This window comes from Haemaphysalis longicornis, unplaced genomic scaffold (genome assembly GCF_048455015.1).
Source record: "Haemaphysalis longicornis isolate Haplotype H1 unplaced genomic scaffold, Haemaphysalis longicornis Haplotype H1 scaffold_3, whole genome shotgun sequence".
Taxonomy (NCBI): domain Eukaryota; kingdom Metazoa; phylum Arthropoda; class Arachnida; order Ixodida; family Ixodidae; genus Haemaphysalis; species Haemaphysalis longicornis.
The window spans coordinates 132962845-132983378 of NW_027526335.1; the positions used below are offsets into that span (position 1 = coordinate 132962845).

At 48.9% G+C, this 20534-nt stretch overlaps 1 protein-coding gene across 1 annotated transcript in view; it reads right to left on the reverse strand.

Annotated features, from left to right (window-relative positions):
• LOC144175107 (uncharacterized) overlaps positions 1 to 17649 on the reverse strand; it is a 37151-nt gene extending 19502 nt beyond the window's left edge. The window contains exons 1-8 of the mRNA XM_077704190.1: positions 17307 to 17649; positions 14522 to 17159; positions 12217 to 12305; positions 10828 to 11004; positions 9167 to 9345; positions 4230 to 4420; positions 3713 to 3735; positions 3111 to 3371 (exon numbers count right to left, since the gene is read on the reverse strand). Coding sequence (XP_077560316.1) covers positions 3111 to 3371; positions 3713 to 3735; positions 4230 to 4420; positions 9167 to 9345; positions 10828 to 11004; positions 12217 to 12305; positions 14522 to 17159; positions 17307 to 17459 — 3711 coding nt within the window. The 5' untranslated portion in view covers positions 17460 to 17649. The remainder of the gene's footprint in view (positions 1 to 3110; positions 3372 to 3712; positions 3736 to 4229; positions 4421 to 9166; positions 9346 to 10827; positions 11005 to 12216; positions 12306 to 14521; positions 17160 to 17306) is intronic.
• Between the last annotated feature and the right edge of the window lie 2885 nt (positions 17650 to 20534).

Genomic DNA, 20534 nt, shown 5'->3' on the forward strand with positions numbered 1-20534 from the left:
AACGCCATTGGTTATGTTTTACAGAACCGAAACTGAAACCGAAACTTGTGTGATTGCTAACCTTGGGCATCGTCCAATCACGGCGCCCCTCCTCCCAACGTCACAGCCTTAGTTGGTGCGACCGCCACAAACCGCGCATGGTAGTTTTTCTTCTTTCGCGCTTTGTAAAATAATTACCGATTTGTCAACCGGATAAACGATGAAAAGTGTGCTAATTTGAGCCAGTCTACGCAGTGCAAGCAAAAACGGGAGCTTGACAAATTCACTTCAGTGTCCCTTTAAAAGCCAACCACAAGCCACGCAACTCCATCTGTCGTATACTCATCTGATGCACCCTCTGCTGCTCCGAGGTGTCTCCTCCAATACAGAGACTGAGAGAAAGAACAAGGTATAAAAATCATGCCCCCTTCTGTCTAACGATGGCAATGATTGAATGCAAAGCTTTCTCGTGATAGATTCCTTGGTTGGCTGATCCCACACCACGAGTACGTGCTGCTCTAGAGGTATGCACCAGTTTTCTAGATTACCCACAGCAACTCACAGGGGTGCACTCCGTAGGCCTAACCTACGGGTTTGGGGCCCTACAGTGCAAATCGGCACCTGCTACAGTGAGTACTTTTTCGAGTGGGTGCCGGTTCAAGGTGTTAAAGGGGCCCTAAACAGGGCCCCAAAGGTTGCGATTTTAGGTGCGCAATCGTTAGAGTACTATCCAAAGAACGTCTTGCCGCAAAAATGGTTTAAAAGCGTTCAGTATTAGCCGAGTTATCGTTCATTAAAAAGGGCCCACAGCAAGGCCTGGCGCATTTCCTCTTTCACCACACCTCCAAAGCACTGTGGAAGCGGAAACGTCACTGACCAGGCGCAAGATCACCTAGAGAAACAGGGTTGGTTCGAGAAGCGCGCAGCCATTGGCTCCGCTCGGCGGCACATCACGCTTCTTTTTTAGCAGACGGCGGCCAAGCTCCGCCTACTACATCCGCTACCGCTCAGCGGGGTCAGCGGAAATGAGCAGAAATGAGCGTTTGAAGGCAAGATAGGGGCTTCCAAACGCAACATGCTCGCTAACGACAATAATTCAAGATTGCCAACGATGACTATAGCGGCTCGCTAGCGTTTCGGCATGCGGCGCTGTCGCAGTGAACTCGTCCCACCGAGGTCTGGGAAAAGGCTAAGCATTGCCGCAGTTATCCACACACTGCTTTGCGAGGCCGCGACAACGACGATCCCCCGCGCAATCTTTCACTGCACTATCACCCCCTTTCACGTATTTACAAACTCATTTTCAGCAATAGTCCCACTCTGGCGGGCGGTGACAAGTTTTAGATGCTGCGGTATATGCTGTATCGTGCATACACTGCACAGTGGGCTGCTTGCCGACCGTGCAGGCAGATGCTTGCCGTGGTCGCACGTGTAGCGGGCATTTGTGCCCGCAGAGATGCTCCGTGTTTTTCAACGTTATTCATACCTTGTAAACGACGTGCTATATCTACAAACTCAGCTAAGCTCTTGTAACGGATGGCGACAACCTACATTCGTCCGTGCCACCGGTGCAGGACAAATACGCCGTGCCGCCGGTGCAGGAGCGCTGCGCGCAACCGCGTTTCCTTCAGAGCCGGGAACGCTGATTGGCTACAGCATTTAACGGGGCCCACCAATAGCGCAGCTGTACTGTTTAGAGCATTGTGCGTCACATTGGTGCGTCACAAGCGGTCTGTCGCACGTCAGAGCGTGGCAGTGCGGCGGCAAGGAAGTGGTAGGCGAGCAAGGAAGAAAGAAAGCATCTTTGTTGCGTGTTTGTGTGGCCCCTGCTTTATGCAGAGGTGTGGTGTAATATTTGGTATACATTGTCATGAAGGGGTACTCTAGCGATTGCGCGATTGAAATGGCGACCTTCAGAAGCCTATTTAGGGCCCCTTTAAGACTCAAAATGTGACGCTAGGCCTAAGGTCCCAAACCTCACAATGCGACATTAGGCCTAACGTCCTGCAGCTAACAGCCTTAGGGCATGCACAGCAACATCATTCTCACTGTACGTCAAGCCGTGGGTAACGGCTCTCGACGTTCAAGTCAGAATGCGACGTTAGGCCTATATACGCCGCACCTTCGCACGTTTGCACCACCTGCTCCATCTGTCGCAAATCAGCCTTTAGCGGAACTCCGCAGGGAAGTGTTTTAGTTTTTACACACTTCACCCACGATCATCATCTCCGTCAGAGAAAGCTGGCTTTCCTGCAGTGTGTTTCTACGTATGGACATCATCAGTGAGAGGCTGAGAGCTTCGCTTTAGAGGGACCCTGCAACACTCTTTAAAGCAGTGCAAGTAAACCTGCGCGACGTTTAGATTACACTGCCAGGAATACCTGAGCCAAATATTACACGTGCACGTGAAGCGGTGAGCGCGCAAATCGATGTGAAAGACGCGGAAAAACCAACCGCTCTCTCTTCAGTTGTCCTCATTTGCAACCCCTGGCATGGCCTAAGGGACGTCACATAGGCCATGGCTGCCCGATCGGCTGTCACTGGTCAACTTCGTGGCTAGATTCTCCCATTTCCGTCGTCGTCATCGCTGTGTACGAACCTCTTCTATGCCTGAACCTGTAGGCACAGTTTTGCCATTTCTTTTGTGTTTTGAGTGCGCGCGGAGTTTGAGTGATGAGCTCAATACTTCCCTTTCAACGGGACCACTCGACTACAAATGTTCATTGCTTTGAAAACACCCTACCAGCCCGAGCGCACACTTGCGAGCAGGCACCCATGCCTGCTTTTTTGTGGCACCAGACCGGAAATAGGCCCCTCCGCGTTGCGGAGAAAAGGAGAAAACTGCCCGGCATGTGACATATCGGAGGCCGCCGAAGAGAACGCCGCGAGCCACCCCCCTCTCCGGGAGAGTGGGCGCAGCTTTCGTCGCATTGTCCGCGGTCGAGTTGAGAGGGAACGATTATGCGCGATTTCTCATCGCGTGTAGTTTCGTTAATTGTGAACGGATTTTCATCATTTTGCGGGAGGAGATTTCTGGGACAATAGACTTTATCCCAAAATACATTACTAGTAGTCAATGGTAAGTGTTGCAGGGTCCCTTTAAGAATTCCCCCTTCCCCCATGTGCTTCACCTGGTGCATGGTGACGTGCGTGATGTAGGCCTTGGGGCAGACAAACCCGCGGGGGCAGTGGGGGCAGTCCTGGCGCCCGACGGTGCCGTGGTGCAGGCGCCGGTGGCGCGTCAGCTCCCACATCTGGGCGAAGCGGCTGGGGCACTGGCCGCACTGCAGCATCTCGCCATGCTTGCGCCGCAGGTGCACCTTCATGCTGCGCCGGTTGAACGTCACAAAGTCGCACTGCGGGCACCGCTTCTTCAGGGGCTCCACCGAGGCCTGCACGTTGGGCGTGAAAAGGAGAGGGCAAGAGGGGAGGGTCCCAGGTGTGTAGCACTAAGTGGTCATGCATCGTGGTAGCATCATAAAAATATTTTAGAAGTGTATTTTCTTTGTCATAAGTCTTCCTTTTTTGTGCGAAACGGTCATGTTTACGAGGCACTTTGTGTTATACGCTAAAAAATAATACCCCTTAGGGAGTACTACGGAGCAAACAAATTAGCGTCAATTCGTGAATTTGTGTGCAGTGAACGGATGCCCTGATTGACAACGCCACTGTAAGCAAATGTCGAGTTTACAGCTGTTAGATGTGCGCAAGAAAATATAACATGGGTTCTCACCTTTTCCTCTTCTGTTAGCTCACCTGAAAAAAGAAAAGAGGAATAATTGGTTACTTGTACAAATTAATACTCCACAACTAAACAACAATAACTCACCTAAAAACGGTTAGACTTTGAGTAAAATCTACAAACAAAAGGACATCTTTTTTTTTCAAAAAAGCTGCAGTTCACAAAATGTGCTGCCTATTTTTTTCTTATTTTTAGCTACACAGTTGACTCCCCATATTAAACAAAGCTTGCGCACATATATTGGCACAAAAATGTTTTTTGCTTTGAACTTGCACACATGTGCAACTGAGCTAAAATGTGAGAAAACAGGGCTTTTGAGGCAGCCACAACTCAGAGTCCTGGCCCAGCATAAGATGTTTCAACACAAAGACTAATGGGTACTACCACCACCTCGAAGCTGACAGAAACTCCGACATAGTTTGACATTCTCACTCAACCAAACCAGAACACACGTCACGGGGTGCCCCGAACACCCCGCTCTGTTCTCCACGTGCGCGTGGGGACTCACGCATGTGCGAGAGGGCCATGTGGTACCGCAGGGTGAGCAGGTCCTTGTATCGGCGGAAGCAGTGCTTGCACGAGTTGAGCAAGCGCGAGCTGCGGTGGCTGCACAGCACGTGCCGGCGGCAGTGCCAGGCACTCTTGAACTTCTTCGGACAGTACGGGCACTCCAGAGACTTGGGGTTGTGTGCCTCGTTCCTGCAATGGTGAGACAAGGGAGGGGGCAGGAGCCCTTAATAAAGGAGGAAGAGCCAACCGATTTCTGTGCAGTGTACACTCTTTCTACCCCCAAACAAACGGGTATCGCTTGAAACACCTTGAATAGGAACAGTTTTCCTGATTGGACCCTAGAATGTTTCAAAATGGAATTTCTCCCCCGGTAGGGAAAGGTAGAACTCTTAGTTTGCTTTCCCCAGGGGCCCTACTGAACTGGAATAGGTTACCTCAAGGTACTGCCACAGTTATGTCTAACGATGCATTTTTTTTTCTCGTTATAGCATATTTTGTGAAAACGTTCAAGTTGTGTTCGCAGGTTGTGTATGTGCTGTTTCAGTGTACTTGCATTTATTGTGAAATGACTTCTACCCTTTGTTGTATATTCTATTCTCCCCCACCACTGTAATGCCACAGGGTACTGTGGGTACTGTAATAAATAAATAAAGAGGTACCAGCCTTAAGCATGCTGCTGAAACGAATGCTGGCAACCACGACAGTGAGCCGCGCAGCAACACTTTAAACTGTACATGGGATGAAAAGAGCAATTCGAGAACTTGAACCCCGCTATGGCAATAATAAAAAGCAGTCTTTCCTACAATTTTAAGCGGTTTTTGAATCACACATAGAAACTGAAACGGAGCTCTTGCATATGAACATTAGTGTCACGTTAAGGGCTACATGAAGTCACCTTTCAGATTTCAGAAAGTTTTGCGCCAATTGAAACTATCTCCAGTGATATACTTACGAATTCCTTGCAGTTACCGCCCTGTAAGAGCTACAGGACATGCACTCCACAAAAAGCCGTTGGCTGTCCCTTTAAGGCCTTCACTGTCGAGTTTTTTTTATGGCTGGTCCTCACTCCCTGTCGGGAATTTTTTTTGTTCCCACGTTTGGTCTATGCAAATTTTATGCCAGTAATACACTACAATGCTTTGTAGAACATATAAACACTTTATTCAGGATTACCTTATCCAATAAAAAAAAGCTGTATGGAGAACAAACAAAAATAATACTTCACCAATTACAAAAACAATTACAGTAAAACCTCGTTACAAGAGACACTCAAGGGAGCCGGAAAATGTGTCTCTTGTAACCAAGGTCTCTTGTATCCAAAAATTCTAAAAACACAGAGGAGTTGAACTGGATCGCTTTATGAGATACCACCATCAAGGTTTGCTTGATCCCGTCAACAGAAAATTACTCAGGATGACTGAAAGAAGTCCTTCAGGGTAGTTTGCTTCTTGGAGAATGCAGACTGAAGGAGCTTTCTTCCCAACTTCTGGAGGTAGAAGACTTCATCCTGTAAGCCTTCCTGTTGCTGACAGTATCTTTGTAGAGCCCTGAGGTGCTCGTCAGCTTCCACTGCTGACACTTTTGGCTCTGCAATGTCCTCCTCGTCCTCTTGTTCCAGTTCATCGTCAAGGGCACCTGCGCCATTCACTTGTGCCACGATCGCCTCATCCGTAAGCTCCTCAGAGCACACAAGGTCCATATCCGCAGAGACAAAATCTTGAAAGGACTCTGGAACATGCGCAGACTCTTGGATGAGGGCCCAAGCTTCACTCTCAATGCCGTCGTCGTCGGGGTCTTCCATCTGAAGCCCCTCTTCCAGCACATCACCACATTTGAAGCCAGCTTTCGTGAAACAGTTTTTTACCACTTCACTTTTTAGCCCATTCCAGACAGCTGAAATTACCTCAACGGCAAACCTCACGTCGATGATAGTTGCACGGTCTTGCTGCATGTCGAACAGCAGGCGTTCCACCAACCGTGTCCTGTACTGTGACTTGACCGAGTGCACAACCCCTTGTTCAATAGGTTGAAGGTGAGATGTGGCGTTGGGAGGAAAAAAAAAACAACCTTTGTGGCTTTCAGTGCAGGGACTTTGGTGTGGCAAGAAGCATTGTCCACAAAGAGGAGCACATGGCGATTCTGAGCGTCCATCTTCTGGTCGAATTTTAACAGCCAGGAATTGAAAATGCTGGACGTCATCCATGCATTCTGGTTGGATTCGTATGTGACGGGAATGTGACGCCAGTGACTGAAACAGCGGGGTCGTTTCGACTTCCCTATCACGAGGAGACGCTCCTTCTCCGTTCCCGACATGTTGCAACAAAATAGAACGCTCACCCGCTCTTTGGACCGTTTCCCGCCGTGGCATGCATCTGACTTGAATGACATAGTCTTCCCTGGCCTCATTTTGTTAAATAAGCCGCTTTCGTCTGCGTTGAACATGTCATCGGGGCTGTAACCATGAAGTAGCTGAGGAAGCTTACTATCTTTCCACGAGGATACGCAGTTTAAGTCAACTGAATCGCTTTCTCCCGAGATGCACTTGAACGAGATGCCGTTGTGAGCTTTGAAGCGATCGAGCCACCCTTCACTGCACTTAAAGTCGGCAAATCGAGAAGGAACGCTAGTTGCTCAGCGCGTTTCCTCAGCAGCACACCGTTCACGGGAATGTTCTTGGCAAGCGCGTCTCGCAGCCACAACAGTAAGGCTTCCTCCACCTTTGGAGGAGGAATCAGACCTCCCCGAGGTCTGATTCGCTTCGCCAAGAGTCCACCGTCCTCTCGTTGCTTTAAGATTGCCTTGCGGTTTTTCATTATGGTGTTGACAGTCTTCCGGGAAAGTCCAAACTTCTCCGCAACCGTCGTTTGCTTTTGTCCGGAGTCCACATCGCTTATGATTTCAAGCTTATCCAGCAGAGAGATCTGCTTTCGCTTTGCTGTTGACATGTCGCAGGCTTCACCAGTGCTGCACTGCTCGCTTGCGAAACGTAGCGCCGCACGAAAGTCAAGGCGGCGTAGCGCCTGCACGAAGGTCAAGATGGCTTCCCTTCTGCCGTTGCCGTTCCGTCCCGCGGATACCGTGCTACGCGAGGTTCATTTTGGCGGGGTTGCGTTGTCACGCCGTCCAACGTAATTGGCTTCGACCGCAAAAACGTCACAGATAGCTGTGTGCGCAGCCAATCAGGCGAGACTGCTTGAGAATTTGACCGTCCGGAAAACATCGGTAGAAGAGGTAAGGGGGGGGGGGTTGCAGGGGATGTTAACTGTCGACGGAGATGGGGCGAAGCGATAGCGGCGCGAATTAGAAAGACCGCGATGAGCGAGGTGCGGAATCCCATCATGGCAAAGAGATTCGCTTCAAGAAGCCGGGACGGTCGCCTTCCCTCCCGCCACCGTTGGGCTGCCAACAATTCGTACAACGCAGTCTCATGGAAACATGGCGACGGCTCAAGTGTCCGACTTCGACGCGTGCTGTGGACGCCGAGATAGAAATACTACTCAATCGCGCATGGTTGCAGAATCGCTGTAGTTTGAAAATAGTCGCAACTAGCGTCACTATTTAGTGACGCTAGCCGCAACCATGTGAGGCATGACATCTGGCTGCGGAACGGAACAGAATCGAGCCTAGGGAATTAAAATTGCTACGCGTGTGGTTTGTACTACGACGTCGGCCGCCTTGCGTGAGTGTTTTCAGGTTGTGGCTCTTATAAAAAGTGAATAATTTGCTCTAGGGAGCTGAAAATGTTGTCTTTAGTAACCGAGTGTCTCTTGTAACCATGTCTCTTGTATGCGATGTTGCTAACATGGGGAACATAGGGAGACCAACCAAACCATTTTCAAATGTCTCTAATAACCGAGTGTCCCTTGTAACCGTGCCTCTTATAACGAGGTTTTACTGTAGTGCCTAATTTGGATGTCCAGGGGTTTGAAGAGCTTTTCTATGATATTCGTCAAAACAACACAGCCCAGAAAGTGGAAGCTGGCACCTAACGTGTAGACAGCGAGACTCCCTTTGCTGTTTTGGTCGCATCTGACTCATCATGGCCAACACGGATGAAGAAGCATGCGCTCCACCATACCTGCCAACCTGGTGACTTGGAAATTCGTAAAACTGGCGGACCGGGGTGGGGGCCAGCACACTTTAATTTATAAGTTTAAAAGGATTAACGTTTTGTGACAAGCGTACTCAGGTTTTCACAACTATACGTAAAAACCGTCAGTCTTGAAGAGTAATGAGCGACAACTCCATTGGGCAGGAGAAGCAAATTCTGACACGTACGATTTCAAAACCACTTTGTAGTACTGTCGTGGCTTTGGGGCCTGCAATTGCACTGCGAAGCAACAACCACGGTCGTACTATATAGACCGCGGCAGTCATAAAGGGCGACGCGAGAACAGAAGCCCATAATTGGCCCCCAAACAACGTGCTATAAACAGGCTTGCCGAGGTAGCAGCGAGTTCTGGATATGGATGCGTAGCCCACCACGAGAAGACGACAGAAATCGCAGCTTCTGCAGATGGTGATAACAAGAGTACGTATTGCCTTCTTGTAGTGGCGCAAGGTACCACAGTGTCGTTTTGATAAATTTTTCCTTTTTTTTTTCGGAAATTCATAAAATTTCAGGCACGATTCGTAAAATCATAAGACGGGTCAAAATTCGTACATTTTATGTATAATTCCCTATAGTTGGGAGGTATGCTGTTGTCTAAAATTTTCCCGACACGACACGTGCATTTATGTGACATTTCAACAGATGGCACGACACACCGACAATAACTTCTTTCACGGTGGATGTCTCAAGAGTGGTAGGAAGTTAGGTAAACTGGGAACACGAGTATACTGAAGTGTGGCAGGGCGTGTGCGTGTGTGGTTGCCCGAGTTATCTCGGGAGTGGCAGTGAAGGGGTTTTAATGACCGAGGGCACGTCCTCCTTGCCTGTGCTGGAAGAGGCTGTCCGTGGTGGAGAACTCTTCGCCGCACATGTCGCAGCGGTACACGGAGGGCGGCGCATGCTCCTCGACCAGGTGGTCCCGCAGGGCGTACCGGTTCTCCAGGGGAAGGTCACACACGCTGCACGTCTGCGGTGCCTCCTCTTCCTCCGGCATGTAGTGCACCTGCAGGCACGGGAAATCACCGTGAGAGAGGGAGGAGCGAAGGGTCGACTGACGACTGATTATGCAGTTTAAAGGGACCATGAAGACAAAATACAAGTTGGGGTTCATTTTAACAAGACTGCATTGACCCGATAACAGTGACAACAATTTCATCGCAAACTTCAAACGAAAAACCGAGATATTAGGGAACACGTATGAAGCAGTGGCAACTCCCCAGCCACTTTCCGGCGATTTCATTAGAATGTCACATAATTTTGTTTGTGCGACCGGCAGCCGCTGACCTAAGCCACCACCAAGAAACATCGGGCAATTGTATAGTTGGGCCTCCGGTTGTTTGACCGCATCAATTGAATTGTAACACGCAGCTTACACACTGGTAGCTATGTCTTAGTGCTGGCCAGTATTACGTCACTCATGCCCATAATGCATCACTGTAGTGCTAAATTTGAGTTTTTCAACATTTCTTGCTTTTTTTTTTTCAGGTAAAAAACGTCTTCCGTGGCTGGAATGCGGCTGGGTGAGTTACCAAAGGCTGGTTCTTTCAAACTCAACGAGGTTGTATTTTGTCTCCACGGCCACTTCAAGAAGGCGTGAAACGAGGACTGGGATTGCACCTTAGTGACGGACAAAATGAGGATACGAACCATGCATACATACCCCGAACCTGAAGGGTAAAATGATGAGAAGGGCGGCACTTCACTAATTGACACACTGGGAAGCAGGGGACATGTGACCACTTTTCTATGGCCGCAAGACAGGCTTCACAGTTACTAACCCTAAAAGCCATCATTTGGTTTCATATTTCTTTTTCTTATTCTCCACAAGTACCAGAGTCATGAATGCTTGCTTAATGCACCTGTTTAATTAAGCCGTAATGGTAATAGACTGATTTGACAGCCTTACAGTTGTACAACTTGGACTTCAAATATTTCATTTCGTTTTGTGCGAGACATATTTATACAAATCAATCAACCAACCAACCAATTACTCAATCACAATACAACTTCGGCTTCAAATGTTGTTTTGCTCCAGGTGAACTGTACTTCGATCAATCAACCAAAAATTCACCATTTGAATTGGGCTTTAAATCTTGTTTTGCTTCATGCAAAATGCATTTAAATAAATAAATCAAGCTCCCTAAGATACATTGAGGTGCTGCTGGCCCAGGAGAGAACAGGTCAAGCGCCAGGCACAACTGGAGGAAGGAAAACAGACACGAAAGGGGCGCCCCTTTCCTGTCTATTTTCTTTCCTCCAGTTCTGCCTGGCACTTGATCTGTTCCCAATTTCCCATGATGAAGTACCAACTATCTTGTACAAACTATCTTGCATCGACACATTAATCCAGGAGAGAACCCCGGTCTGTGTCAAGTGCATGCCATTCTCTCCTATTTGCTTCATCTGCTAATGGCCGTTCTGTAGGCAATGTGACAAGACCACTCGTGACAGCTAAAGAGACGGGCCCCCTAGCCCACAGTAGTACCTCAGCCTGGTGCATGAGGACGTAGGCGCGGTGGGTGAACTGCGCCTGGCACTTGTCGCAGGCCATCAGGGCCTGCTCGGGGTGCTTGCTGCTGTAGTGGCCCGCCAGCAGCTTGTTGTCGTCCGTGAAGAACTCGCAGTGCTCGCAGTTCAGACGGTGCAGCCGGACCTTGGCCGGCTGCAAAGGAATCAACGAACTGAATGGCTGTACCGAGGAGGAGGCCGTAGGCCCCGACTGGGAATTAAGTTAGGGAGATGAAAAAAAAAAACAACAAAGTAAAGTTCATGTTGCCTGGATCACTGTTCAACGTTCAATACATAGTTTCAGCTCTCTTTTAAATCTGTGTTCCGGCATACGCAGCCAAGGCACACACCACACTGCCATGAACAGGCCCACACATCACAATCGCGTAGTTTGCCACACATTCAAGGGAGGAAGGGGAAGTGACCTTGCTCTGAAGATGGTGGTTTCAGTTTCTGAATGAGAGCATGTCCTTTTGAGATGGAAAGGCACCTCCAGATAAGAGAAGAAGAGAGCAACTTAAAAGAACAGAAACTGCAACTTTGAGCATTTAAAGAAGCCCTTAAGAGGAGAGGCAAGTTTATTTTTGTTGATTGAACAACATGCCCACTTTACTAGTAGTGTCTGTTGGCAATGAACCTTCGGTAAGAACAGGCGGCCCCACAAAACATTCCACTTCCTCACGAAAGTTTGTTAAGGGCCCTCCCGAAGGGGAAAAAATCATGCACAAGGATGCAAAAACATGGAAAAGGCACTTGATAACCTTTGGTAGCTTGGCCTGACGCTCAAAGCTAGGCAACAGTGCATCCATAGACACAAACCAATCCAATTTAGAGTTCCTTAAAATTGGGACAGTTGGTTCATCATGATCACAGGTAATTACTAACTTCAGCGTCAAGGTAAAACGATGGACAGTCATTCTTGTGTCCACAGTATTCTTCTCAGCTGTCCTTCCCTTTACATCGAAGCTGAAAGTACCAATGACCAATTTAGAGGTCGTATCAGGGCATACAGCTATGCTTATCGATTTTGGCTGATTAGATTTTGTGGTTAATTCAACCAAATTTGAGCAACCTCACCAGAGCCGAATTAATGACAGTTGACTAGAAAAATCTGTGCTACTGCAGCAGTGGGTTAATAAATGGAGAGAAAAGTGCAATCCTTATGTGGCATGCCGGCCACTAAAAAGGACTTTACTAAAGCCTGACTGTTAGACTGTTAGGTGAATGAACAGGACTGGAAGGACCCATTTAATTGGCTGGGTAGACACATGAGTGGCAGTTATAGCAAAAAAGAAAAAGGAAGGAAAAATAAGCAGGTAATGCCAAGTTATCTAGGCACTGAAGAATACGGCCACAAAGTATTTACCTTAGCAGGTGGTTTCGGGGGCGCCGGTGCTGGAGCTATCGGTTTTTTCTTCGCCGAGAGAATAAAGGTAGCTTTGAGCTTCTTTTGCTCTGTAAAGAAAACAAACAGGGCAAACATGAACAAAGCAATTAGTGCTAACACACTGCATCCATCCAAAATCCAAAATTTTCAGAATGCATGTTGTAATTGCATAGCAGCAGTGCCACCAAAACACGATTAAAAGGCCTTTGCAAGATGACAGCATTAACTGAAAGCTCAACTTAACACAGAAAAGAAAATCTGTAAACTGCCAACTAAACGTAATTCCAAAAAACGAAAATTAATCACAAATCGCTAGACAATTGTGTTGTGCCCATAAAACATGCTGGTGGTGCCCTGTCTAGTAGTTAATCTGCCCACTGCAGACGATCTGCTACTGGGACACAATTTTCGCTCCACTCTTGCGGCAACAACGTTGACAAATGGATCAACAACCACAACTTTGTCAGCTCCCTCGCTGGGCGTTACGATCTGCTCAAACTGTTAGGCACTGTGTTCTGTTTAAGGGGGGACACTAGTCTTGAGGACCAAAAATTTGCCAAAGGATCAATTTTCTGTATTAATTTTATTTGCAGTGTACAGGTCCCAAAGGATGTACCTGCAAAATATCCTAGCTGTATCATAAGTATTCACAAAGCTGTCGCCCTTTGAAGTCGCCTAAATGACCATTTTTGCCTATGTTTCCAACTTCGTGGCCTGTTTTCACAGAACCAATTTTTTTTCCCCACGAGGTCAGCTGTTGGGTACATCTTGAGATGTGCTGGTTCAATTTGCATCATTTTTGCTGCATTTGAAAGCTTATGAACTGAACAGTGCAGTAAAACCACAAACGTATAGAATTTCTTTTTGCTGACACAAGATTTTATGCGCTTAGTTTTACAAAAACCTTGGCATTTGATGACCTCACATTTATAAAGTTTACAGCGTTTGCGGAAACATTGCTAAAATTATTTCTGTGGTATAGTTGAACTCCCCGATCCTTCTAGAGCACACAGGCATAAAAACTATTGAAGTATTTCATAGGTACACAAGTCCCCCCTTAACTGTAGCAGCAAAAAACTTAGTTATTGAGCCACGAGGAACACCCAGTGAACTGCCAGCGGCCTGCAGCCATGCAAGATTTTGTTTGCACAATCTTTACATGTTCAGGGGCAGCCGAGTTGAAATCAGGTGAGCATGTTTTACACTTGGGAGAGTTATGCACATTGTATATTGAGGACACGCCAACAGAGACCTACTGCATTATCAGACCCTTCTGGTAGCAAATGCCAGTCACTCGCTCGCGCTTTTACAAGATTATTCAGCGCTTGCCTGGGCTGCCTCACCCTAAAGTGTGCACTTGTTCTGAGCTAGACACGCCGAAGTTTCAATGCAGATCCATGTCTCGGTGAGAAACGACGAGATCATATTACGTTGTCACTTCTTGATCCCTCTCGCCCACCCCTGGTGGCTTTTTAATCTGTGATGCCTATTTGGTATCCCTTCTAGCCTGCCTGACACATACTGAATCCTAGGTGGCATTACTGAGGCATATAGGCCACGTTTCTCAGTCCTGCTGGACATAACGATAAGTTGAGATGTTTTAACGGTTCAACGAAAACCCCTAGCAACCATTTTTGTAATTTTCCACCACTTATCCTCGTCTCCAGACTCCAAGTATAACAACGGCAAAGCAGACCAAAAGAGATGCCAGTCACGTAATCGCTCCTTTGGTGGTTTTTTGGCATGGTGAAAATGGGGTGGAAAAAAAGTACCAGGCAGTTTCTGGAGTGGAAGTTGAATTATTCAGAGTCAGCACTACGCTTATTGACCCTTACTATATGTGCAGTCACTAGAACTGTTACCATCGGCGTTGCCACTTCCCTTACGGTGGAAAAAACACTGGAATGAGATGGGAAAAGTGTGTACCAGTGGACGCTACAGCATAACATTTGTGCCAAATAAATGTCCACATGAAATCCCAACGCGGCAAAAAAGGTCAACACCCCTGGTGTTCAACACTATTTAGATGAGAAACGGCCCCTGTGCAATTGGCATTACGGGAAAAAGGCAGATCTGAGCTAACCACTCTTATACGACACGTGCCTGTCATGCAGAGCTGAAGCGACAAAAACAGCGCGGTTTCTACAAATTTAGACCAGCACAGCCAATTCATTTACAATACGAGCCATGAGCCGTACGGGGGGACGACTTGTTTGTTTTTGTCAGTCGTTCGGAAACTCTCCAGCGCTCACATTCTTGTGTGAATAGACCGGACAGAACTCACTTGCAATGGTCTCAGCCGGCTTTTTCCTGATCATCCGGTGTACCCTGACACTCCTCTCCTGCACCACACTGCTGAACTTCTTCAGCAAAACGTTTGCGGCACACCACAACACCAGCCTCAGCACGTGCTCCCCCGTATGGCCGTCCCCGCAGGTGTCAAAGTCCGAGGTCGCCTCGTTGACCAGCAATTCCACGGTCAGGTCGGTCACGATCTGCCGCTGGTTCGGCATGTTCAGGAACAGCGGCTGCTTCACCAGCTGCTCAACGACTACGTAAGCGTGCGCAACGGCGTTAACAGCGAACATCGTTGGAAAGACGACCCCTCCTTGATCTAGTTCTTTTGCCAGGTCACGGTGTTGCAGCGAGACTTGAATCGTGAGTGCCTTGTTCATCGCCAGTGTCAGCCGGCACTTTTCACAGTTCAGCTTCTTCAGTGCGGCGCACACCGCATATCCCGTCACGTAGATTAGGATCGGGATCATGTCTTTTATCTCCGACAACGCATCTTTGGTGACCGCAATGTCGCACGCGGGGAACAGCACGTCAGCTTGTTTGTAGAGATCCTGCCACTGTTCGTCACGGCCACCGGCGTCCTTCTCTACGTTTGTGGCAACCGGCGGGGTTTTTTCTTGATTCCACAGCTCGACCTTGTCTTCGTAGGGCTGCTTTATGGATGAGTGGTAGGGGTAGCCAACCGGTTGCTTGCCCTTTCCGAAGCGCTGTTCCAGGCCCTCTGTGCGAATCTTCCCGAGAAGCACGTACGGAAGCTTGAGCTCCAAGAAACAGTACCTGCTGATCTCCACAAAGGCATGAGTGGTCTGTTGGAGGGCGGCGTGCGTCGCTTCGGTCAGCGTTCCGTCGTCCAGCTCTTTGCTCTTCCAATCGTCCAGCCAGTCAAGAAGTTTGTACAGGAAGTCGACCTTCGGATCGTCCACGGACGGCATCACTGGTTCCTGGAACTGGTCAGCCATTCGCTTCTGTTTGTACGGCGACTTGACGCTCGCTATCTTCCACCACTTGACGATTACCTCGACGAAGCTTGCCGTTTCCTCGAACGACTGCTGGTTCTGTTTCAGCGCGAGAGATCGAAGAGCGTATGGTAGGGAGCTGTTGAAGATCTCCACGACAAGCTCTGTGTCCTCTCTCTCGACGCTGGAAGGACACAGAGCGTTTTTTGTGATTCTGTGGCCGTACCTCAGCGTTTTGTCAGCCAGCGACTTGTAGGCCTCACGGAGGCTTACGAAGGATGCGGACAGCATACGTTTGCTTTCCGCTGCGGCTGACGTGAACTCGGGAAAGTGGAAGGACATTTTTTCGTTTTTCTGGTCCAGCCAATCGTTGCGTATGCATTTGAGGATGTGCACTGGGTCAATCACAAAGAACAAAGGCCTCGTGGGGTCAGACGGGTGTGGATAGACAATCTCCTTCGTCGGAGGTGACGAAAAGTGAGACATGGCTTCTCTGTTCACAGGGCTGCTGTCCGTAACGACGCACACCACCCTGTAGCCTATCTTCTCCAGACCGCAAATGATGTCTCGCAACACCTTGTGCAGAAACTCTGGTTCAGCGATGTGCACGGGGACGATATGGGCGACCTCCTTGAACTGGCACGTGAAGCTTTGCACCGTGAATACAAACACACTGTTGGCCACTCCGGAAGCGTTCAGCGCGACGCCGGTGCCGTCGCCACCTTTGTACTCAAAGTACGCCTTGAGGCAAATCTCGTCCACCGTCACAATCACGAGGCGTTCCCGAAAGTCCAGTTCTAGGATGCGCTTTGCCACGTAACTGAGAAATGCTGGACCTTGGTGCCCTAGGTGGGGGTTCAGTTTGAGCGATGAGCACATTGATCGGATGGTCATCGGATGCGGAAGGGTGATGCTTCCGTTGTTCCGTATGTAGTTGAACGCGTGAGGCGATATGGTGAAAAGGAGACAGCAGAAAACCATAAAGTCCGCCGAGTAATGTCTCCGCTCGTTGTTTGGCATCGTCAAAAGCTCCAACTGCTCCTTTAGGAACGTGATGGCTGCCGTTCTGCCCTCAGAGTCTGGGGAAGACAACTTGGCTAGCAGCAAGCGAATGGTTTCACAGATGACCTCATCAGCACTTTCGCAGTTCGACTCGAGCTGCCCGTCCCACTTCTCCACGCTTTCAAGTAGAGCCATCACCACACTCTTGCTACTCGCGACACTGGGAACACGCAAGTTGGTTCCTAGTCTGGTCATGGGAGTCTTCACAAAATGTAGGGCCAGCGACAGGTCCGCCTCCACGACGACCGAGTACTTAATCCAGGGCGCCCCATCTTCCACAATGTGCACGAATATGAGGCGCTCACTGTTTTCAATGGCATGCCAGAACGCCGACTCCTTGCTTCGCACGTAGTCAGCCAAGTCTTTGACGTTGAGAACCCTGTCAGGGTCTATGGGGGTCACTGCGATGGCTGTTAGTGCAGTGGCGGGAAGTATGGGAAGCAATCGCCTCGGTTTATTAGAGTCCGGCAAACCGGGGAACTTCGACGGCACGGCGTCTGGCCGAAGGCGGAGGTGTGTCAACGGCGCGGTAACTGTGCGCCCGGTTGCGGTGTCGACGTACGAGCTCTCTCGAATGATGTCGTCGTACTTGAAGTGCAGTTCGCAGACCTACAACAAAGGAAAAACAGTGTTTCACATGAACAAGCCTGCTGTCAGTACATGTGTGTCAGTGAGTTACGTTTTCGGATCAACACCGCTCCGTGCTTTGCACTGCGCAGCGAAAATCGCGATTTGAAAAGGGTGAGTGTTACTCACACTGGTGTACTGTGAAACAACGAGGTTTTTCCTCGGTATAGCACTAATCCATGCTTTCCGCACTTCTTCGTTCTGAGGAAACCTAAAAGCGCGAACTTTCGGTCCCGATTTGTAGTTGCCGCGACAATGCGGCACACAACACTTGTCAGGCATGTCGGTGTTTCATTACGATTCCACCGACACCACGGAGTAGGCCGTACCGCCGGCACAACAACACAGACACGCTCAAAACACAAGGACACAAACATTTATCGCTGTCCCATGGCGGGGAAAGTATGACGGGCGGTGTATCGGTTGTATCTGCACTTCGCGAGGGTGAGCGCTGGGGAGGAGAGGCACAAGCGCAAGCGGACAGGCCAGACAGGCTGCGACGGACACCGCAAGAGTCGCTGCAGTCTACACAAAAACGAAACAGGCAGCTCTATTTTTAAAGCGAGCGGTCAAGGAAAAAAAACTAATGTTAAATGTTTTCAAAAGATTACCAACAGCTTGGGTGAAACGTAATAGAGGCACTAATTTGTTTAATTTTTTATACAGAATGTGGCTGCATTGTTGCAAAAACCTCCAGAGACGCTGAGCAAAAAAGGAGTGCTTCTTGTTGACTAACAAGCAAATTAAAATTTTCCGCTCGAACAGCTTATTAATTTCGGCTGAACTCGCGCACTTGGGCACGGTGCGCTCTATTTGCGCACGTCTTGGCGCCTTGCGTACACAAAACGTGGCAACCTTTGAAGGCAAACTAGTAACTACTGCAGCGGTTCTTTCGAAAGTCTCTTCGAAACATAAGCAGCGTGTCCTGTTCGGAGCAAATAGCAGTGTAGTGTCACTAGATAAGTTCTAGTGACACTATAGCAGTGTCTTGGTACGGAGTGTGTACACAGTTGGCATTCATATTACAAATTCGGAGAATCGCAGTGCTGAATTACGAGAGGAAGGGGGCTAAGGAGGTTGCTGTCCACGGCCTCGTCTCCGAGGGCAGGGGAAGGGGGCCACATTAACTGTTCTAATAAATGGAACGCTCGACCAACCCCAGCAAAGCAGCGGGGCGTCGCGGCTTTTCAGCCGAAGCTTCGACGCGGCCCTTTCTTTCCCAGCCAGGGAGTTCAGGTTCCCAAAAGCGCCATGTGTTTCGTGCTGTTAGTTTGTTCCAAACGCTGCAGCGCGGGGATCGTTCGGTCTCGATCGGGGCGTTAGCTATAAGAAAATAATAAATATATATCTAGATTAGCCGCTGCGCTCGGTCTTGGAACTCCTGTTTCGTGCTTCTCTTGTCCGTAGGCGGCGGCCGGGAACGGCACAGGAAGCGGAGTCCGTACACGCAGCCAGCCGAGTTGACGCACCAATGGGCCGAAGCTAAGCAAGTAAGATTTGGAGCGGTGCTCGGCTGCTGCTTTTCAGTGTTTGTAGAATTCGGCTTCCGCGTGCGTTTCGATCACGCCGTGCGAGAGTCGGAGCATAGGAAGCACACATGTTCCCGTTGTAGCTCCCAAATGCTCCTCTGAAAGGATGGGCCCTAACAGTGCCGATGCAGTGAACTGGGGCGGCCCGTTCTGTGTACATCGTTGCAGTGGTTGCTTTCTTTTCCTGTATTTGTTTGCTATTTCACCACTACCTGCAACGCGCTCAGCATTGGCAGGCCGTATTCATCTTGCCATGACACGTCCGTTGTAGGAACACCGTTCACAATGGCTCGACACACCCAGACGTGCTGAAGGAAACGCGGCGCCATCAAGCCGTTAAAGTCGCAGCGGGTGGCCGCAGCGTCACCGACTTCACTGGGCGGCAAGCGACTGTGAGTGGTAGGCTTCCGATGCTTGACTGTGCAAATCTGACGGTTGTTTACGCCGGCTGATGCGCCGCTGCTCGAACTTCGAGAAGCCCAAGGCGGCGCGTCAGTTGTGCCCGAAAAGCTTAGAAAGGCGGCCTGCTAGAGGAACAAAGAAGAGACGGTACGTGCAATTTAGAAATTGACAGTGGACTGTCAGAGACCATGTGCCGGGGCACCAGTTGCATGACATGAATAGACACCCTGCTCATTCCTAGAAACAACTGAAGGCAGCGACGGCGGCGTTATTTATTGGCAAGCCATTCGTTTTAAGGCCGAATCACTTTGATGGCATGAGCTTAGACCCTCAGTCGCATTCCCCCGTCATGTTTTTGTGCCAGGCATTGCGAACCCTAGAACTTAATGGATGCCACTGGTGAACACCTCGTACTGAAAAGTATTTCTCAAACCAGATGGTCAAGACATGCTCTATCATGTAACACTATTATGAAAATTTTCAGTGCAATTTTGCGTTGCCTTGAAGTTGTCGCCTTGCCTTGAAGTTGTCGCGAAGAACGAGGAAGAAAATGGTGACACTAGGAATGAAGCGTGCTCGCCCCTTAAGAAAATGTCAACACTGGAGACGGCATTGATGGTGATTTTCTGGAGTGAAATCTTGGAGCGTTTTGACAAACTGAGCGTAGCACTTCAGAAAACAGGCTTAGACATTTGAACTGCTGTAGATCTGCTGAGCTTTCTGGAAGGCTTTGTTGATTCGTTGCGACCTCTTTTTGATACCTTCGTGGCGAGAGCGCGCACGCTGAGTACTAATCAGTGTTATCAGGATGAGGGCAAACGTATTGCTTTGGGTAGGTACCCAGACGGAAAAAGTGACAGTATGCGGCGAGGTAGAAAAAAGTTTCAAGTAATGTAGTACTTGACTGTCTAGGCCCTGCTCTGCAAGAGTGAAAGGCTGCCTACGCCGATCTTTGCGAAAGGTTCGGATTCATAAAATTGCTGACGGAAAATGGGCGCAATTAACATCTCTCTTGCGCAGCAGGCGAAGAGATTGGTGGTGACCGACAAAAATGATTTGTAGCCAGCATTTCCGGCTCAAATCATTCAGTTTGCAAACCTCCTTCAAAGCTGTGTGTGCCAAGACACGAGTGCCCTGGGTATAGTGAAGTTGCGCTACACGAAAGGAAACTTGTTAACGTGTTTGTAAATCTTTCCGTTACATTAAGAATGTACCTAAACACACCCGTGGCAAACTGTGAGAGCGAGCGCTTGTTTTACAAGTTCTCACTGATAAAAAATCGGCTTCGCTCAAACTTTCTGGGCGACCAATTCCTTGCTATCATGTCCATTGAAAGTGACCTTGTAAAGGACCTATCTTTCGAGCAAATTATGTAGAATTTTGCCTAGGCGAAGGCCCGAAAGATGCTGTTTTAAAATAGAACTCT